At 34.5% G+C, this 20733-nt stretch overlaps 1 protein-coding gene across 1 annotated transcript; it reads right to left on the bottom strand.

Moving 5' to 3' along the window:
• Nucleotides 1-2699: 2699 nt before the first annotated feature.
• On the bottom strand, nt 2700-11338 carry LOC145635835 (BTB/POZ domain and ankyrin repeat-containing protein NPR1-like). Its single transcript, XM_081687202.1, has 5 exons — nt 10532-11338; nt 5723-6470; nt 3806-3997; nt 3204-3459; nt 2700-3005 (listed from the first exon to the last, which is right to left on the bottom strand). Exons 1-5 carry the CDS (start codon nt 11144-11146, stop codon nt 2987-2989), a joined length of 1830 nt encoding a protein of 609 aa, XP_081543328.1. The 5' UTR covers nt 11147-11338; the 3' UTR covers nt 2700-2986.
• Nucleotides 11339-20733: the final 9395 nt, after the last annotated feature.

The raw sequence follows: 20733 nt of genomic DNA, 5'->3' as shown, positions 1-20733 counted from the left end.
TTTTTTTTGGGTTTTTTTTTCCCCTTTTCTCTCTCCTTCCACCAACACCACCATTGCTCCACCTTCACACCACCTCAGACAATCCTTAACCCCTTCCCTACCACCGAAAACCACCTATCCCCTACCTCAGCCCCACAACCGAAAACCACCTATCCCCTTCCCTAACCCCACCACCGGAAACCGCCTATCCTAAACAGCCACGAATACCACCCTTCTCCAGCAGCCGCGAACCCCGCAAATCGCCCCCCTTTCTCTAGCAACCGCGAAAACCACCCTCCCTTCCCCCAGCCCCCTAAAAACCCATGGCTTCGCTAGCCCTCGATAATCGTCCCCCTCCCCAGCCCCGAAAACAACCATCTCCCTTTCTCTAGCCTAAAAATCGTCGCAGACTCCGTTCTCCACCTTGAATCCTATGTGAATCGACTCCTTTCTCCAGCAAAAAAACGCTAATCCCGCCTTTTCCTTGCATTCGTGCCGCCGTCACATTTGTCGAGGTTAAGTTTATGGCTTTTAATGGGGAGGTGGTCGCTTTGGGAAGGGATTGGGTGTTCAACGGGGAGGAGGGTCGCCAGCTGGTTAGGGCCTGGGGTTTTCTTTTTCTTTTTTTTTTTAAATAAAAAATATTTATTTTTTAAAAAATAAAAAATTATTAAATTAGACCAATTATATGAAAACATGTGTCATAGACAACTTGTTAACCGGTTACAAGTTTTTTGTCTTGTTTAAAATAGAGACCCCACAAAGGTTGTAATATCTATTAACATTACTAAAACAGAAGTTGTTGAGATCACCATTGCCCACATGTCATTTTCTCAATAAAAAAATTTCCGCCTAAATGCAGTGATGATGTCATTTTTTTTTTTTAAAAGCTATCATATTTAACATTTTTGAAATATAAATATTGCAAAATGACCTTCTACATTAAACTATGAATTAGACAACGTTGAACCGATACTATATCATAATTTTGATTAAAATAAAAAATTTTAAAATTACAAAATATACGTAATTCTTTGTTATATTAATGTATAATAGCGATTTATTTAAAAATGTACAAATTAAAAATAGGCTTTATATAAACTCTAACCTAGTTCACGAATAATCCAAAGGTTGTATTATTAAAAAAAAAAAAAACGGGGCAAAGGTTGTATTATTAATGACAATTTTTCCTTTTTTTGTTTTGTTCATACCATTGTTTTGGATAATCTTCCATGTACAAACTTTATCTTTTTTAATGCTTACAACACACTTGATAATTTGACATGTTGTTTGAGGATATAATATGAAAAGAGACATGAACAAGTCATTAAGGGATGACAATTGGACGGTGCGGGTACCCCTCCTCCATACCCGCATCCGCCAAAATATTTTATACCCACCACCTATCTGCCACCCGCGGTGGGTAAAATTTTAACACCTGCACCCGCCTAAGTGGATAGAAACTTAAACCCACACCTGCTCCACCACCCAAGTGGATATCCACCACTCACCTTTTACCCACCAACTCAACATTTTTTAAAAAAAAAATAAATTTCTTAAATAACTCGTCATTATACACTTTATATTCTTGTGAATATGTAATATAATAACATAATATACAATGTAGTAGGCAATATGTGGGTATTGGGCGGGTATCCGGTAAGTAGGCGGGTAATGGGCAGGTCATGCGGGTAGGCGAGTATAGCTCAAAATCCACCCGCCAAGCTTGTAGCCATACCCTCCCCAACTTGGACGGGTGCGATACGAGACCCGCATTTTTATACCCACCTGCCATCCCTACAAGTCAATCTAATAAATTTTAGAGAACAGTCTAACTCTAATAATTTAAGTCATGAATGACTCTAATAATACGACATTAATATTACATTGTGTTTAGATACTATTATCCAAATACCCCAATAAAGAATTATATCGATAATAACATAACGTTTTTGCATTCGTTGGTAAACTTGGTACCACTGAATAAGTATTTTGATATTATAATAATACCATTTGAAGTAATTTAAAATCATCACGTGCTATTAGATTCATTCATGACTCAAATTATTATAGGCTGAGAATTCTTCTAAATTTATGCCGTAACAAGTCTCACATTTTATAGTGTAAAATCTTTCTTAATCGTGAGCCAAAAATGATGTGCAAGTAAAAAGAAAATTAGTACTTTATTAAGAATGATTGACAAATTTCGCCAATCTAGGAGCAATATTGTAAATAAGTGCACTTTTTTTTTTACTATTCATGGGCAAAAGAAAAGTGCAAATATTTACAATATTGCCACTAGTTTGGCAATCATAAAGATTAACTAATTCGTCTCATTTATATTTTGTTTGGATAGAAATAAAAGAAAGGAAAAAAAAATAAAATAAGAGAAAGGGAGAAATTTTTTTGTTTGGATGAAGGATAAGGGGAAGGAGAGAGAGAAATCAATTTCCCCACTATACTTAATAAGCATAATAATCCCTCCAAAATTGGAGAGATTTGGAGGGAAAATAGAGCTCATCTCTCCCTTCCTTTCTTTTCCCTCCCCTTCCTTTCGTTCCTTCTTTGCTATCCAAACAATAATAAGGATGGGTTCCAATGTCTCAAGTTGTAAAAAAATCCACTGATTAACTAGCACAAATAAAACAATTGACAATTCAACACCGAATTTTGTCTAATCTTCTATTAATTCAAGAACTAATAAACCATAATAAGGTATAGTGAAGATCTAGATTCATTTTTCCATCACGAAAAGCCGACAAGGTCTCAATTAATTTTTACTTACAAACTGTGACTAAGACGATGATGTTCCAATTCAAGTAACTTTTACTTACCTTGCCTCTCGTCTCTAATACCAATTCAAACATTGGTCAAGATCATAATTTCCAATTGTAAAGACTACAAAAATTTAAAACAGAACAAAAATGTGTACCTCGATTTATTTTTTGCCGTACGATGAGGATTAATTCTTGTAATCTGATAATTTATCTCACAAAAGAGTATGCCTTCAATGGTAGTACCTAAATCTGGTAACGATTTTATAAAGATGTATAGAATACAATTCTGTCATGTAATAGCTAATCAATCGGTCAAAAATTATACTACAGACCAAAAAGATAGCAAGAATAGTCAAGATACAAAAAAGAGAAAAAAGATAGAAAATTTATCATACATACATATCATACAAATGAAGGCATTACGTGATTATGCTGCCAAGGGGTTACCTTTTGAAATTGGTCTTACCATAAGGCCTCCCTAATGGTGTTGATGATGATGACGACGTGGTACGATCAAACTCTTCTTTATCCTCTGTAAAGGCCTTAGTTAAAGCGTCTTGTAGTTCTAGATATCTTTTTCTCTTCCTTTGTCTTTCTTCTGGGGTATCTTGTCCTAAAAATGCAAGCTGTGATAGGTCCTCGGCGTCCATAATCTTATTAAGAACTTCGGAGCACCGTGGAAAAAAGCGCTTTCCAAGCTCAACTGCCAGTAAAAAAATTATTATAATTACAAATACTCTATTGCATGTGCATATCCTAAACCCTCGGCCCTCAACAAAATAAACTCATGAAATTGTAGTACCAATACTAAGGAATCTTAAACATCATTTCCAGTTCAAGCAAACACAAATGACAGTACTCTTAGTATGGCACTTGTGTGTTTACCCATAGTACAGTGTCCTAGAAATTTTTGCTTCTTAGTGTGTGTCATATTAGGAGAACATTCAAATCTTACAAATTTGAAAGACATTTCAAAAAACCAAGAGGAATTAAAAAACGGAGTAGGTAGAATCTTATAGGAACAGCAGAGTATCTAATGATTTATTTACCAGTTTTAGACAATGCGTTCATCCTTTGTAGATGCTCCGCTTTCAATATAAAGGGGGCCTCATTCAAGTCGACAGCATTTCTTCGTGCATCTGCTATATTTTTTGACAATGTAAACTCAGAAGTACCATCCACTTGAGCAATATCCATAGCAACTTTCGCTTCCATTGGAAAAAGTAGCCGTGCAAGTGCAACTGAAAAAAAAAAAAAAAAAAAACGGTTGAGCATTAGCTACTGACATCACAAATTCACAATCAATAAAAGGCATATGCCACAAGGAAGGGAAAAAAAGAAAATGTGAAAGGGGAAAAAAAAAAACTTCGTATTATAATAACAAATTGACCAAAATTGATACTCAGTCTCCAAAAAGTGGGAGAGAAAGAAAAGAATAGGAAGTTAACTAAATCAATACTTAAACAATCTTTTTATAAATTCCTCCATACCATCAACAAATTAAAACTTAATCATCAGCAAAAAGTAAACGACTTTTTTCAGGTTAAAGCAATATGCGTGTCAATAAATATCAAACACCAGTAAACCACACATGGATAGGAAATATAAACTACGGAGTAATAATAAGATAGGCCTAAATGATGTTCAGAAGCAACAAGAATACAAACTTTTGATATGTACAGGTTTGTACAGTATTTTTGTGTTTTTTAAGAATAGTGCTCAGCAATGACAACAGGAAGCAGGCAACAAGATATCCAAAGCTCTAATACAGTTATGTTGGGGGTAAGATAAATGCCCTTGCATAAAATTAACCAAATCAAGCATTAGGAACCCATCTAAAACCAAGTATTGTTGCATTGTCACATTTCACAAACATGTGTGCCGACATGTCTGCTCAGTGCTCACATATGTGATGCCTGCTGCTTTAATAGACAACCACCAATCATCATCCGATTATAAATATCATCTAAGCAATCACTAAAAACCCAACATCCAAAAGTTATCAAAATCTCTAGAGAAAATGGGAAAGCAAGAAGACTTGCAATTAGTTTCACTTGAATATCCTGTAAGCATACATTTTTCAAATAACAGTTTGTTAGCCTCATGACCCTATCAGAAGGTTCAGAGAAACCTTTCTACCCAAACATGACGGAAAATTTTCTAACAGGAGGTTAATGCTCAGCTGCAGATACCAACTTTGCTACTACAACATCCAAAGACAAGTCTGTGATTGATTTCACTTTACCAATTTCAGAAAAAGAACAATTAAAGAAGAAGAACCCCTTCATATCATTGTTATTATCCGATGACTCACACACTCACAACACTCCTAATTTCTTCTCTGAGGGGGTGTGTATGGAGGGTATGTTTAGGGGCCAGCAATGGAATACAAAGTCCAACGAAAAAAAAATAGTGCCAAAATAATTATATGCATTAACTGAATCCTCAGCACACCAAGAACTAAGATACTAAATGAACTTGAATCTGCTTCCACCATTAAAGCATTATTATGCTACTAAAAGAAAAATTGTTAATGCAGATCTAATTTGGTTTTGTTATGACCTGCTGCTAGCTTACTCCATTGTACTCTATCTGCTAGAAATTGGGAATATTTATACAAGGTAATCTCCAATGGTTATTGCAGCATTTATCCCTTTGGGGATTTTGTATGGTAGTGCTCCCAGAGTAATTAGACTTGTCAGTTGAAATTATCTTGGCATGGTAGATATTTGAATATAGATAAAAAATTTAAAAAATAAAAAAAAATAAAAAAAAGACGTGCTTTTTATATTCCCGGATGCAATGAAAGGTTTGGTTGTCAAATATTACATTCATAGGCATGTATTATCCTGAATTTGATATTAATAGAACTTCTTACTTCAGCCCCAAAAAAACAGACTACAAGGTGGATCACACACCATCATATATTAGCAATAAGTAAAGTCTGCATTCAAATATAGCATTACCTCTATTTTCAAGATATAAAAGCTTCATACGGAGATCCTCCCCTGCCTTTGCAAGAGAAACAGAACCTTCCCCTAGCAACGGTTCTCTTCTTTCAGCTTGTTCTAGTATTTCAATACACAGACGGTCCTTTGGCGCGTCCTTTCCTTGTTCAGTAGGTTTAAAGAAATCTACAGATTTTGTAAGTCTCTTTGCTATCTGCAGTGCCTTTCTTCCATCTGAAGTAATATCTGATGGATGGGCTCCCTTGGTCAACAGGGATACAATTATCTTAGGCTCTTTCCTCATGGCTGCAATGTGTAGCACAGTATAACCCCTTGGATTCCTAAGATTAACATCTGCAGTCCCAAGCTCAAGAAGTTCCGTGGTAGTCTTGGCATCACAATGTTCAACAGCATAGTGAAGCGCATATGCATCATCTAGAGTTGTATGCCGCTCTTTTAAAAGCATTCTAACTAACTCGACATCATCAGATTCCAACGCTCTGTGTATTCTCTTCACGTGCTTATCAGGAAACTCAACAAATCCAGGCTCAGTAAAACCAAGCTCCTTGCGTGTATCAATTATTTGTTTCACAATAGGCTGTGGCAAAGATTTATCAAGAGTGGTGACGTCAACATCGGATCTCACAATTTTGTCAATACACCTTCCCAGCAATCTTTCACATGCATTTCCGCACAATTCTGCAACAGATAGTACTATTAGAACATCATCTGGCGCGACCTTGTCAAGAATCTCCAGTAGGTGCCTCTGCAAGCATAAAATTTAATTAAGAAATCACCTAGCCAATGTAATTAATGCTGTATTGACAGTTCATAAAGAATGGTGGAACCTCTGGCCTAAAGATATTTTGAGACCAATATTAATGCAAGCTTGTCAGTGCCACATAAAAATTTGCCCAAAAAAACAAAAAAGCTAACATAAAAAGTAAGTTATAATCTTGGCAATAAAAGAGCAACTAATCCTTGAAATTTCTCCCTTTGTCCACAATATCATACCTACTATGCCTGTTCCTAGATAATTACAAAACCTCTGATCAGTCTGCTGTATAGAAGAGCACCTCAAACTGCCAAAAGTTAGATAATGACTGAATGGGAAGAGCGAATGAAATTTTCCTTCAAATCCCTTCTTATAGCATATGATAGTGGATGGGATGAGTTTATATCAATGCATGCATTTGTTAGCATGATAGCATCCGACAGGCTTTGCATAAACAGCACCCTCCCCAAGTGCAGATTTTGCATTAGTGGGATCTAGAAGATGATGTTACCACCAACAGCTATCACCCGGACACCCGGTCACCCCTACTATTGAAAAGCCCGTAGCCAGTCCAAGAAACTTTAGACTCAACTAGGAAAACAACTATCACCCAGTCACCCCTACTATTGAACATCTTCAATATGAACTTCAAAGCATGGCTTTTTATACACAACCACACGAATTCAAATCTACAACAGGGACAAGCCTCTAGTACATGTTAAGCACCAAATTCATTAAATTTTACATGTATCATCATCCAAAATCTAGTGAGACACACCAGGCTAAGGCAAAGAGTGTGTGTGTGTTGGGGGGGGGGGGGGGGGGTTCTCAAGTGTACACAATGACAAAATCCAGCTTAATATTATCCACTAGATTAAATAAATATCTTAATTGCTTTGGACCTATGGTTAGGAACTCTCTCAGTTTTACAGGTGAGCTTTTATTACTAGTAATAATAGGGCTTTGGGTTTCCAAAATTGTACTAGTTACTTGTATTCATAGCCATCAGTTATAGAGAGGAATAGGCTGCTGGTATCAAGAAGTTCATAAAGCCAAACATAGTCAGCCTTTGAGGCAATGTAAGGAATGAAAAGGAAACAAGCTATGACCCATTAGGATTGTGATCAACACACCCATGGAACAGGCAAGTCCTCAGAGCCATAACAAATTACAACATAGATATAGAAGATGATGAAATATTGAAATATAAGTTTTATGGCTAAAAGAAATAGTAAATATAGAAATACAAATTTAAAAAATACAACTCAGCAACTATTAATAGCTCATGTCAGGCTGACACTTCTTAATGGGGTCTAACTTCAAGTTTTCAAGTTCAAGAATCTTTTCCAGGATTAGACGTTATGACTATGGATATCATCCATTTACTTTCGATGGGCAGAAAGTACATTTTTTTTTCAGCAATCCGATCAATAACTTTGACTATCCAATCATCCATTTACTTTTAATGGGCAGAAAGTACCTTTTTTTTCAGCAAGCTGATCAATAATTTTGACTACCCAATCATCCATTTACTTTCAATGGGCATAAGTACATTTTTTTCAGCAAGCTGATCAATAATTTTGACAACAGTTGAGAACACCATACAGAATGACGGAGCTATGTTTTGGATATGTGTCTATTAGTCCTAAACAGCTGGTTAATCTCATGCAACTTGGTTCCCAACCTCAGGCTTGAATCTGTGGCCCTTAGTCAAGAGTCCTCCTAAGAGAGTGCCAGACTTAGTGTCCTCAAAATCATGATCATTTTCACCAAAGTAGAGTTCCTGGCTAAGGAGATAAGTCATATTACTTTATTCTCATGGAGTCAACCAACTAAAACATTTTTTATCCAATAAGCACCAAGACATTAACCATGATCAAACGTGTCTCACCCCTAAAGCAAGTGCAGTCAGACTATAGTTTAGACGACTAATGCCTATGGGCCAACTCTTGGAACCTAGCACCAGACAGCAGCTTTTCAATGTCCCAGCACCATCCTTAAGGGAAAGCCAGCTGTTGTGCTTATAAATGATGGGTGTTTCAAATTGGTCTCCACCCATCTTTCGTGGATGCACCCATTTCAATGAATCATTTAAGCGACTATATAAGAATACTTCCTCCGTTCTTTTTACTTGACCTGTTTTGACTTTTACACTATTCATCACCCCTCATTTGGCCATCTTTTGTGAATAATATGTAAGAAAAAACATACTCATGTGAGATCTTTTTAAATTCGTCTCAATATCATAATATATATAACTTCTTATAACTTTTACTTATGGAGATTTAAAGTTATTGATTGTTAAAGTTTTACATTGGCAAACGCGATAAAAGAAACATGTCAAGTAAAAAAGAATAGAGGAAGTATAAAGTAATTTAGGGATTTCCCAAAATCAGTAAATCATCTAATCTACTAAATAAGAATATACAGTATCAAGTCATCATGAAATAAAGGCTTCAACATTCATAAAAGGCTTCTTCATCTTTAGTAATAATGAGTCTAGTTGTCTACCAAAACCCGCCTCCCAAACTGGCCTTCTAAATCTAAGTAAAACACTTAATGGAACATAACCATGAATCCACCTCCCATGGTACTCCACATCGCTTCCTTTAAAAAGATATGTCATCAGGAGTGTTTTAAATAACTTAATCAATAAGGACACCCTACATATTTTTACCCTTGCCTACAAAAAAGCTTGTAACACCAAAACCATTTGGTATTCCATTCAAGAGCTCAAACTCTGTTTAACTCTTAACTGATTGACAAATACATGATGTTGGTCACTAGAATAGTCATAAAAGGACAAAAAAAAAAAAAATAAAAAAAAAAAAAAAAAACAAATCCTTTTCTCCATTCCACCATTCATTGCTAAAAGAAATGCTGCCTAAAAGTTCCAGGGCTGTAATAACATGAAAAATGGCCCCAGTAACAGCCAGATCATAAACTCTGTACCCTGTCCTATCTTCATCATGAGCTATTTCCAGTTTGCTAATATGCTTCCCTTTAGCTTGCTCAGAAATCCGAGTCCACCTCCTATTTTACTGAGTCTTATATTCACTATAATTAAGGAAAGTACATTATTCTTCATTAATGTCAATTCATAATTTTCCTGTTGAAGCTGAGTTTTTAGACAAATTGTCTTTAGGCCTACTTATCCTGAAATGAAACATAGCTTGGTCCTTTCTTAAGATGAATTAGTTAAGCTAATCTCAACAAATCAGATACAAAATAGATCACAAGCAATGGTGCAACACAGAAATGTTTTGTTTTAAGATTGCCAATTACCAAGAACATAAATTCATCAGTAACTTTCAAGGTAAGTAATTAATGCGCCGTCCTTGAACTGAACCTGCAGCACAACCAGGTTCACTAATTTATTCCTAGAAAATCCTCACTCTTGATCATAACCTTGTTTTACATATTAATAAAATTGGTTTACCGACTGCTTACTCGTATATACCCTAAACAAAAATTAAAAAAATCTAATAGACATAAGGTATCATATCCTAACACCACCTAAATCTTATGCCTAATATCCTAACCCTGCCTAACTCCTTTACAGGTTTTTTTTCCAAAGTCTACCATTTTTTCACAAAAATAGGATGAATCATGTCACTGGGAGAAGAAGGGAAAGTAAATTACTACTCCATAAGAAACCATAAAGCAAAAGCTACGTCTCAAGCAACCGAAAGGTACGAAAATTCCTTTGCATTAGGCGAAACCATTATTGCAATACAAACACACTTAAGCTAAGCTAAGATCAATCTTGCAAAAATAAAAGTTGCAATTATTCTTAAATCCTAAGTTAAACCTTGAACTTCATCATACTAAATTAAGTAAAAAAAGAAATTATGCTCCCGCCAATCTGCTATCCAGTCCAGAACAATAATCGATAGTGTAATTTGAACCAGTAACGCGACAACTAAATCCGGAATTTTGAATTAACATACACTATATGAATCAACATACCTTCAACTTCAACTCAATTGATCAACTCAAACAATTCAATGTTTAAATTCAAACAAAATTAAACTACAAAACGATAAAATTACCTGATAAAGAGCAACCAATTCAACGATCTCAAATTTGTGAGATAAATAGAGAACTTCAACAGCAAAATCAACAGCAGGACGGCAAGCAACATGAGAACAATCATCATCAACACAAACACAAACACCTTTAGGTAACTGTCTACTTTTTCCACTATACAAATACCCTAAAACCGCAACTAACGACTCAAATCCAACCGCAAATTCACCCGCCATATCTTTAAGCTCAAGCTTCACCATTCTATCTCTCTCCTTCTCCTTTTCCTTATCCTTCTCCTTCTCTTTCTCTCTCTTTGCTGCGAACTCCGACCTGAAGAACGCGCTACGAGACGAGAGAATACAGCGATGAACCGCGACTTCACGGGAATCACCTGCGACGACGATTTTAGCGTCGGCGTAGGAGTCGGAGTCGGAGAGCGAGGGTTGGAACAAGGAATCGAGGTTTTCGGAGAGACGGAGGAGTGCGGCGGAGGAAGGAGTGGAGGAGAGAGAGTTGTCGGCGGCGATTGCGGTGGCGGTGGTGGTGGTTGTGGCGGCGCAGCAGATGCTGCTGCCATTGCTGATGTCGTTGGAATCGGAGAAGGCGGTGCGCGAGTCGATGAGCATCGTCGTCGTCATCGGCGCCGGAGCAGGCGGAAGATTCGCCGGAAAATGGTGGATCAGAGAGAAGATTCCGGCATTGGATTGGTGGAGGAGAGAGAGTGGAGGAAGTCAAAGTGGAGTTGAAGAGAGAGAATTTATGGGGCCATTTTGTGTGTTTTTAGAGAGAGAAAGAGAGATTTAGGAGAGAGTGAGGAAAGAGGGAAGGGGTTGACGGCTTGACTTAGAAATTGGCTGGTTATTGCCAATTTGGCAATTTATTGCTACTAGTGGTTGTATTAAATCTCCAAAAAAAATGTTTTTTTTTTTTTTTTTTTTTTATGTGTGAAAAAAGAGGTGACATGTTTAAGATAGGTTGTGCATAAATGGATACGTTATGCTGATGGATATCACCATATGATGTGGACACAAGGACGTCATCCAAAAAAAAAAAAAAGTAATTAGTAAGTATAAAGTATAAAATTAGAATGAAAATTGAATTTGGCACGTCCATAATTGATAATGGCATACCTTCATTTAAAAAGAACATAAGAAATTGTGATCTTTAGATAAGAGTAAGTATAGGCTCATACCTAGTATGATCCATACCAAATTCTTTTATTATTTTTGTTTATATGGTTATTATTGATAAATATACTTTTATTATTGATTTATACTGTTATTTTTATTTTATACTATAATTATTCCAACTAGATAGCCGAGATTTTCGATGAATAAAGAGGGAAAGAGGAACGAGCGTATTTTTTTTTATTATAATTTTATTATTGATTGTATAATGTTCTTATTGATTTTTATATTGTTTCGTCCCTTAGTATGAACCATACCTAGTAGCGGTCCATCACGTCTCCTTCACATAGCGTGTTTCAAAATCATTTGTGGTGTGTCAAAACCATTTTCCAATTAGAATGTACTCTCTCATCATTATTTTATTTTATATATGCTTTGTATGAAATGGGCTAAAAATTGTTTAATTTTGAAATCATAAAAGAACTTTTATGTGATATGTCAACGCCAGTATGTACAGAAAACTTAGAGTGTGTTTTATTCACCTAAATTTTACTTATCTGAATTTATCTTGTCTAACTAACCGATGATCTAAACTTACCTAACTAATGCAAACTTATTAGATCTTATTAAACTTATTTCAATTTTAATTTGAACTTGGGTAAATCTTATCAAAACTTATTTTCTTGAATTTATTTACACTTATAAGTGAAAAATAAGATTAACAAAACATATGTTTAATATGAATGATGGTGATTCAGTGCTTGACCCTTCTCTGGTCAAGAGTCTAGCATGTTCGATTCATTACAAAGTACCCTCACGATGTGGATTTGAGTAGCTTTGCTAAAGAATCATACTTCAGTTGTTTTTCAAGGTATTTGGATGTAAGAAAAAAAAATTGCCGCTTTTCTTATATTATAAGTATGAATCTAAGCATGTTACTAGTCTCTTAACTTAAGAATTGGATTTCACATATAAAAAAATTTATAGTTTGAAATTCCAATCTAATGAAGTCTTTTGTAAGATAAATTTTTTTTTGATAATTACCATCATCTATAGTAGGCAAAATTGAAATTACCGCCTCAAGGTTTTTTTTTTTAAAAAAAAATTACCACCTAATTTTTTCCAAAACTTTTTAAACTCTCACCTGTTTGACGAATGACGTCATCATGGGGCCCAATTTCGCCTTTTCCCTCTCTCCTCTCTCGAATTCCCCTATTTCCTTGCCTTCTTTCTCCCTTTTTTCGAATTCTTCTTTGAAATTCGATTTCAATTACTCAAATTAGGTTTACATTTCCGCAATCTTACCTATTTCGAATTGAATTGAATAGTGTAATTAGGGTTTGAGGTAATCAATTTGGGAGTTTTGCTAAAATTGGAAAATTAGGGTTATGAAATGAAAATTGGACAATTAAACAAGTAGTTGGGACGAAAACGCAATTAAATCATGCAACTTGGGCAAGGGAAACAGAGTAATTCGAGGGAGGAGAGAGAGAAAGGGAGGGAAAATGCGAAATTGGAACTCATGATGACGTCATTTGTTAAACAGGTGGGAGTTTAAAAAGTTTTAGAAAAAAACTAGGTGGTAATTAAAAAAAAAAAAATTTGAGGTGGTAATTGCAATTTTGCCTACTATAGATGGTGGTAATTATCAAATTTTTCTAAGATTAATTCTAGAATTTATTAGTTAATACACTCTATATATATATTCAGCTATTTCAATTATTGTGAGATTAAGTAAAGTTTATATTTTCAAAAGAATTATATGTAAATGCTTAAATATACTCATTTTAGAGTATTTAAAAAAAAAAAAAATGAAAACTACTTTCAATTCATTTAAAACTTTAGCAACCACATATTACCACATTTAATTTCCATATGCCCTCACAACATTTACACTTTCTAACTCACTCTTTCGTGTCTTATCCATTGTTACCATGCAATCACTCATGACTCATCCTCTTACTTTATTTTTCTTATTTATCCACCTAATTCTTATACTCACTTACTTTTTCATCAATGAGAATATTCAAGACAAGGAGAAATAACATTACTACACTAATACTTTGGAGACAAACTTCTCTTTTCTCTTCTCTTTCATTCTGCTATCATTTCTTGAGACTAATAAATAGTCGGATTAAATTTCAATTGGATGGAAGCTTTCTCAAAAGGTGAAAAGGTGTTGTTGCGTTCCCAAGTTTTGAACCCCGATACCTTAACAACTTGAACAATTTTTACAAGTTGATCTAGTAAAATTATGTAGTTAGGGTCTGTTCTCATACGTTGAAATTCAGTTCATTTCACTTCAGCTCAGTTCAGTTCAGCTCCTAATTTCCTTCTCTTATAAAATATTCATTTCACTTCAGTTCAGTTCAGCTGAGTTCAGTTAATGAGAACAGACCCTTAACATAAATAATTGCTTAACAAAAAAAAAAAAAAAAAAAAAAATTGCAAAAGAAATAAAAAATTATTAAGTGCTCCAAGAATCTTTAGATATAAATGGATAGTGGATGATTTTCTAACCACCGCCACCCTTCCAAATGATGTCATACCATATGAAACATATTGCGAACGTAAGGTAGCATGATCTCACCCATTTGCGTAGAAATGCTTTTTATTTTGGAGTATTTGTTTTTGGCAATGGTAGCATTTTTATATACTATGGAAATGAGAGATTTCAGACCAAAAAAAAAAAAAATTCATTTTAATACTATTGGGCTTAATAAACATTTTAAAAACATTTGCGTTATATATAATGATAAAAAGTTATTGAGTGGACCTAGTCCACAATAATATTATTGTGAAATTGAGGTTAATACACATGCAATTGATATTAGGATTTTTTGTAAACTACCACCCAAAATATACCATGTATTGAAATACCCACCCTTTTTTTTTTTGGGAAATTCCCAATAGTAACCCTCTATTTTTTTAATTTCTCAATGGTAACTTTCAATTTTCAAAATTATCAAATATAACCCCAAATTAATAATTAATCATTAAATGTGACATTAGTGGGTTAAAAAAAGAGAAATTACAATATTTTCCGTTAAGTTGTGGGTGAATGAGTTATTTTGCTAACCATGGTTAAAAGTTAAATTATCATATATGTATTACTACTACTATATTGACTTACTGCTAGTGCCGCCAACCAATTTCCTGCTATAGACATTCTTCTCTCCGTAAAAAAAACTAGCAAATTCTCCATTCAAGCTTTTGTGGAAAACGATTGAAAACGAGGGACACAACATATTCAAAGGGTTTTTTTGGATCTTGGTGTTTTCATTCCAACTTTTTACCTTCAAATTGTTTAGGGCTTCAGATTACAAGTAAGTGTATTATCTCAATTTTAGGTTAAAGTGTCAAAATTTTTGGTAGAATTCTAGGTTGGGTTTGTATAATTTGTGTCAATTTTGCTGAAAATTTATTTGATTAAATATATAGAAATTAGTGGGTGGATTATGACAATAGAAATTGACAGAATTGTAAGAAAATTCTTGTAATTAGCTATTAGTTTTTATTTATAATTTTATCAGAGTACTCTTTTGGTCAAATTTGTGATCTTACCTGAAAATTGATAACTTGTTGGACCCAATTGAAGAACTAACGACATGTTGGTAATCAATTTACACTGCCTAACCAACTAGTGTAGAGTCATTGACTAATTGCAGTAGAAGACGAGGCTAGATAATATTAGTAAACTTTGACATAAAACAAAAGGTAGTGAATGGCAAATACAATTGAATAGAAAAGGAAAAAAATGTGTTGGCATATGTATTCTCTGATTGATATGTGTAGTGTCTTATATACAAAATAGTCATATGTTTGGAGTAATCAATGGACAAATGGCAAGCTAAATTGTAGAAGTATATATTGAATGGACAAATGGCAAGCTAACTAATACAAGTATATATATGATGCAACAGATGTTAATTAGGCTAACAACTAACAAGTAGATTGCAAAAAATTTCTACTTTTTATGTTGCTACTTTAATATATATTGGTTTTCATTCTACTACAATGAATTGCTACTTTGCTAAAATATTTATTGGGTTTTATTCTTCGTTTCTACAGATAATTTAGTCTAAAATATGGGTGATAATGTAGTTTTGAGGTTTCAATACTCTGGTAAAGACACTGACATCGTTGTGCAAGATGTTGACAAGGTCAATTTAGTTGACCTTATTATCAAGTATTGGGAAATAGTTGAGCGAGAACAAACCACAATGCCTAAGCATCCTGAGTTTACATACATTCACAAAATGAAACATGTTGAGCTCAAAAATGACATGGCGCTAATGAAGATGTTTGTTGACTTATTTGGGAGGGATTTGATTTACATATGGGTGGGGGAGCTTCAAAAATCAACTCCAATAGTTGAAATTGCACAATCACTTAAAGCTTCAAGAATAATGAATGCCACTGAAAGTAGTGATCATATTCAACCTCAGCCCACTCTAGACCAATCTAATGAACCTCACCTCACCAAAAAACAAGAAATTGAAACTTTAAAGCAAGCCGGGGTTACATTTGACATGGCTCCTCCTCGCTCTCCTATTAACATAAATGAGTTGATTGTTGATAACATGGAATATTGGAACAACATTGAGATCACTACAGTTGAGCCTAATAGAGGGAGAGGGAGAGGAAATGGAAAAGTAAGGGGTGGGGGCAGGTATGGGGGAAAAGGAAGAGGAAGAGTGACTAGCACACCAATTGTTGAACCCATACCCGACCCTACTCAAGCAGTTCAGATAAGAAGAAGTCCTAGAAACCACCCGACCCAAACAAGTAGTGCATTTCAGGTGGGAGAGTCATCAAAATATGTTAAATTTTCACCGTTGCTGAAGAAGAGAATTCCTAGAACTACAGCAAAGAGGAGGGGCTTAATCACTACCACTAATGTGGGGAGAGGGAGTGTTGAACAAGGTAACAATAGAAGGCATGTTGCTTTTGACTTGACACAGCAGCTGAGATGGACTTGGACTTGGATGATATTGAAATATACTCTCCTAGTGGACTTAATGACAATGACAATGAGAGTGCTCTATCAGATGATGATGACGAAGGTGAGGGACAAGATGATTGGCTTATTCCCATGATTCATGATAACTTTGACCCATATGAAGGCTCTGTTTGGGAAGATGACTGTGATGACTTGGATAATTATCTCCAAAGGCTTTATAAAAATGGTGAGTTTTACAAAGACGAAAACTTTGGTAAAATTGTTGTTAAACCATGGCAACTTTACATAGACAAACAACACCTCAGAGACGTTGTAAGGAATTATTGCATTCAAAATGGATTCTCTGTGATTGTAGAGAAGGCCAGCAACTTTACTTACAATGTGAGGTGTAGTGATGAGAGGTGTCTTTGGAGATTGCATGCATCAAGACTTGTTGATGGTGTGACATGGGCTATTAAGTCAATTCAAGGATCTGAACACACTTGCATGGGCTTAGAAACAAGGAACCCAATGGTGACAACAAAATGGGCCTGCAAAGTGTTGTTAGAAGACATTAGGGCCAACAATGACATTCCAGCCAAGGCCCTTAATGAGCTTCTATGGTCAAGATATAGGGTTCAGATGGCACAAAGTTCGCTTTACAGAATGAGAACTATGGCATTAACTGAGATTCATGGGGGGCATGACGTTTCATATAGTTACTTACCAAATTATTGTGAAGTTATAAAAGAAACTAATCCAAATTCGTTAGCTAACTGTGCTTGGAACCCCCCAAATCACCCTGAAAAGCCTCTTGCATTTACTAGTATCTTCATATGCTTTAAGGCTACATTGGATGGGTTGTTTGCTGGATGTAGGGGCCTAATTGGTGTTGATGGAACATTCTTGAAAGGTAACTATGGAGGTGTGTTGCTCTCAGCTGTGGCACTTGATGGGAATAATGAGATGTTTCCAGTTGCTTGGGCTATAGTGTCAGGAGAAGATGAGGAAACATGGAAATTTTTTGTGTGGCACTTGAAAAACGCTCTACATCAAGGTGATAGAGGTGATGACTGGTGTATAATTTCTGATAGGCACAAGGTAATATTATATACTAATTAATATATTAATTAAATTAATGAAAATTTTTTATAACTACTTGCTTTTGTTACACTAACTTGTTTTATTATTTGAATTTTTTTTTTTTAAAAAGGCCATTGAAAAGGCTTGTGCAGAAATATGGCCAAAAGTTGGAAGAAGGTATTGTTGTAAGCATCTAAGTGTTAATTGGAAGAAACCCTTCTCAGGACCAAAGATGTTGCAACTATTCTGGTTAGCTTGTGGTGCATATTCAGAATTCACCTTCAAAAAGGTAATGACACAAATTCAGAAGGTTAAACCTGCTGCAAGAATTTGGTTGGCCAATTTAGGTGACCAAGAGAGATGGACAAAGCACAAATTCAATCCAACACTAAAATGTGATGTTAACAAGACAAATTTTGTTGAAAGCTTCAATGCCACTCTTGGAATTGATAGGTGTAGACCTGTTTTAACCTTACTTGAAGGTAAATAATAGTAAAACCATGTATATGTTATTAAAAATTGTAAATTTAATAAACTACTATTGACTTGATACTTAAAATTGTATGCTTTTGTTTTTGAATTTTGAATAGGTATAAGGAGGGTCACTATGGTTAGGCTGGCTACAAGAAGAGAAATGTGTGAAAAATGGGATAGGCGTGATGTATGTCCAAACATTGTTAAGAGGGTTCAAGTACTTTGTAGTGATTCAAGAACTTGTAGGGCATACTTATCAAGTCAAGGGGAGTATGAAATTGTGGATGAGAAGTCATCTCTTTCGGTGAGTCTTAACAACCACACATGCCTTTGCAATGCTTGGCAATTGACTGGAATACCATGCAAGCATGGCATGAGGGCCATATTACATGCAGGTTTGGACCCCTTAAGATTTGTGCACGAGTGGTACTCTGTAAAGAGGTATAAGATGGCATATGCTAATGGTATAAAATCAGTGCCGGATAGAGAGCAGTGGCCTCAAACCGATGTGCTAGTCATTCAACCTCCCGTGATGAAAAGAGGAGTTGGAAGACCAGTGAAAAATAGAAAAAGAGGTGAGGAAGAGCAGAGAAAAGGGAAAAGATCTAAGACTTTACGGTGTGGTAATTGTGGTGATTTTGGCCACAATATTTTGACCTGTCAGAGAGCCCCAACACAAAAGCAAAAAAAGGCACAAAGCAAGAAGAAGAATGCAATGTAGAGCATTGTTGATTGTCCCATTTAATAAGAACATTAGTTTTCATTATACTATTGCGTTAGTTTTTGCTAGTTTATTATTGGACTACTTTTGTGTTTAAGCTTAGATTTAGCTTTAATCTTAATTTAAGTAGTGTAGTTTAAATTATTTATTTAAGTGGACCTGACATGTTATATATCACCATTTACATTTTTTTTTTTTACTGTTTATTATTATCATATGTCTTACATCATATTCTACTTTGTACTATTATAAGTTGGAGTACTATTTTTTAATATACTAATACAAAATGTATGTAAAAATATGGGGAAGCAGGTTTTCCACTTACTCACATAGTACTCCAACTTGATTGTTTTTTTTTTTTTTAATTTTTTTGACGGGAACTTGATTGAAATTCTAAATATACTACAATATTTTTATTTGTCTTTTAGGGGCCTATTGCTAGTTGCTAGTAGCCGCCACTTTTTCTTTCATTTCATGGAGGCAAAGCATAATCAATTATCATGAACGTAAGATAGTTTCTGGTTAGTTGGTCAATTATCATGGAGGAAATTAGATTAACTATAATAATTAACCAAGGTTAGGACTATTTAACAGAAAAAGGTTCATTAAACATGCATATAACCTACTAATGTCACATTTAATGATTAATTATTAATTTGGGGTTATATTTGATAATTTTGAAAATTGGAAGTTACCATTGAGAAATTAAAAAAGTAGAGGGTTACCGTTGGGAATTTCCCTTTTTTTTTTTGAAATTAAAAATAACCACCCATATTTTACCAAAAATGTAGGTTTTACCACCCGACCTATACTCCGACCAGTTTTTCGAGCATCGGCCCCACATAACGGCTGTTTTTTATTTTTATAAAAGTTGTTTCTCGATTTATTTCCTCCCTTGTTTCACAAACTACTCCCAAACTTAAAATTATTCATTTCTTTCACAAATCCTACCAATTTTTACTCTTAGTTTTGCAAATTGACAAGCTAATCCTTTAAAGAACGCACTTAAATTTTTTTACACCAATTTGTACATCAAGGTAATTGAAGATCACACTTAATATTTATTTTTTTAGTTATTTTGCAATGTTTTAATGAAGTAGAATTCAAGTTATATGATATTTTTTGTTTGGAAAGTGTTTTATTAGGAATTTAATGATGTGATCGTTGTTTAATTCATTCAATTTAACTTGAATTTAAAATTAGGGTTCTTCATAATGAAATTGTGGGACACATGCTCGGAAAACTGGCCGGAGTATAGGTAGGGGTGGTAAAACCTACAATTTTGTAAAATACGGGTGGTTATTTTTCAACAAAAATGGGTGGTTATTTCAACACATGTTAAATTTTAGGGTGGTTATTTACAAAAAATCCTTGATATTATTTATATTGAATATTGTGACCCTAATTTTAACATAATAATCTTTATTGTGAATTTGAAATACGACTTTATGTTGAACATAGTGATCCTATTAACATAGTGACCTTTATTATTCATAATGACCAGTATATAAAAAATTTCATTAAAAAGACTAACCTCTTATAGCCTTTATAATACCCCAATGACTTTTATATCAACATAATATATAACTTTATTTTAATATAGTGACCTTTTTTTTTAATTAATAAAACAACTAACCATAGTGTATATAATGTTATCAGTCCACAACAAATTAGTGTGAAATAGGTCCATGTAGAAGTAAATAATCTATTATGAATTATAGTTACCCTATATATAATTTACTCTGACATAATCAAAAGTTGATACCATTTTACGTAGCGCGGGCTATTATAACCCGTTCAAAGTCCATACAAAAGTGCATGCTATTAAAACCCTATATAGGCTTGAAACAAACAAAATGGATGTCATTTATTTTATTT

This window comes from Chenopodium album, chromosome 6 (genome assembly GCF_948465745.1).
Source record: "Chenopodium album chromosome 6, dcCheAlbu1.1, whole genome shotgun sequence".
Classification (NCBI taxonomy): Eukaryota; Viridiplantae; Streptophyta; class Magnoliopsida; order Caryophyllales; family Amaranthaceae; genus Chenopodium; species Chenopodium album.
This window is presented reverse-complemented; position numbering and strand designations above follow the sequence as displayed.

Bases quoted from the DNA above. Each gene is read 5' to 3' on its own strand.
- LOC145635835 (XM_081687202.1), bottom strand. From the start codon at position 11,146: ATGACGACGACGATGCTCATCGACTCGCGCACCGCCTTCTCCGATTCC. The intron at 6,471-10,531 runs GTAATTTTATCG...TTATGCTTGCAG, and splicing joins AATTGGTTGCTCTTTATCAG to AGGCACCTACTGGAGATTCT. The intron at 3,998-5,722 runs GTAATGCTATAT...TTTTTTTTTCAG, and splicing joins TTTATATCTTGAAAATAGAG to TTGCACTTGCACGGCTACTT.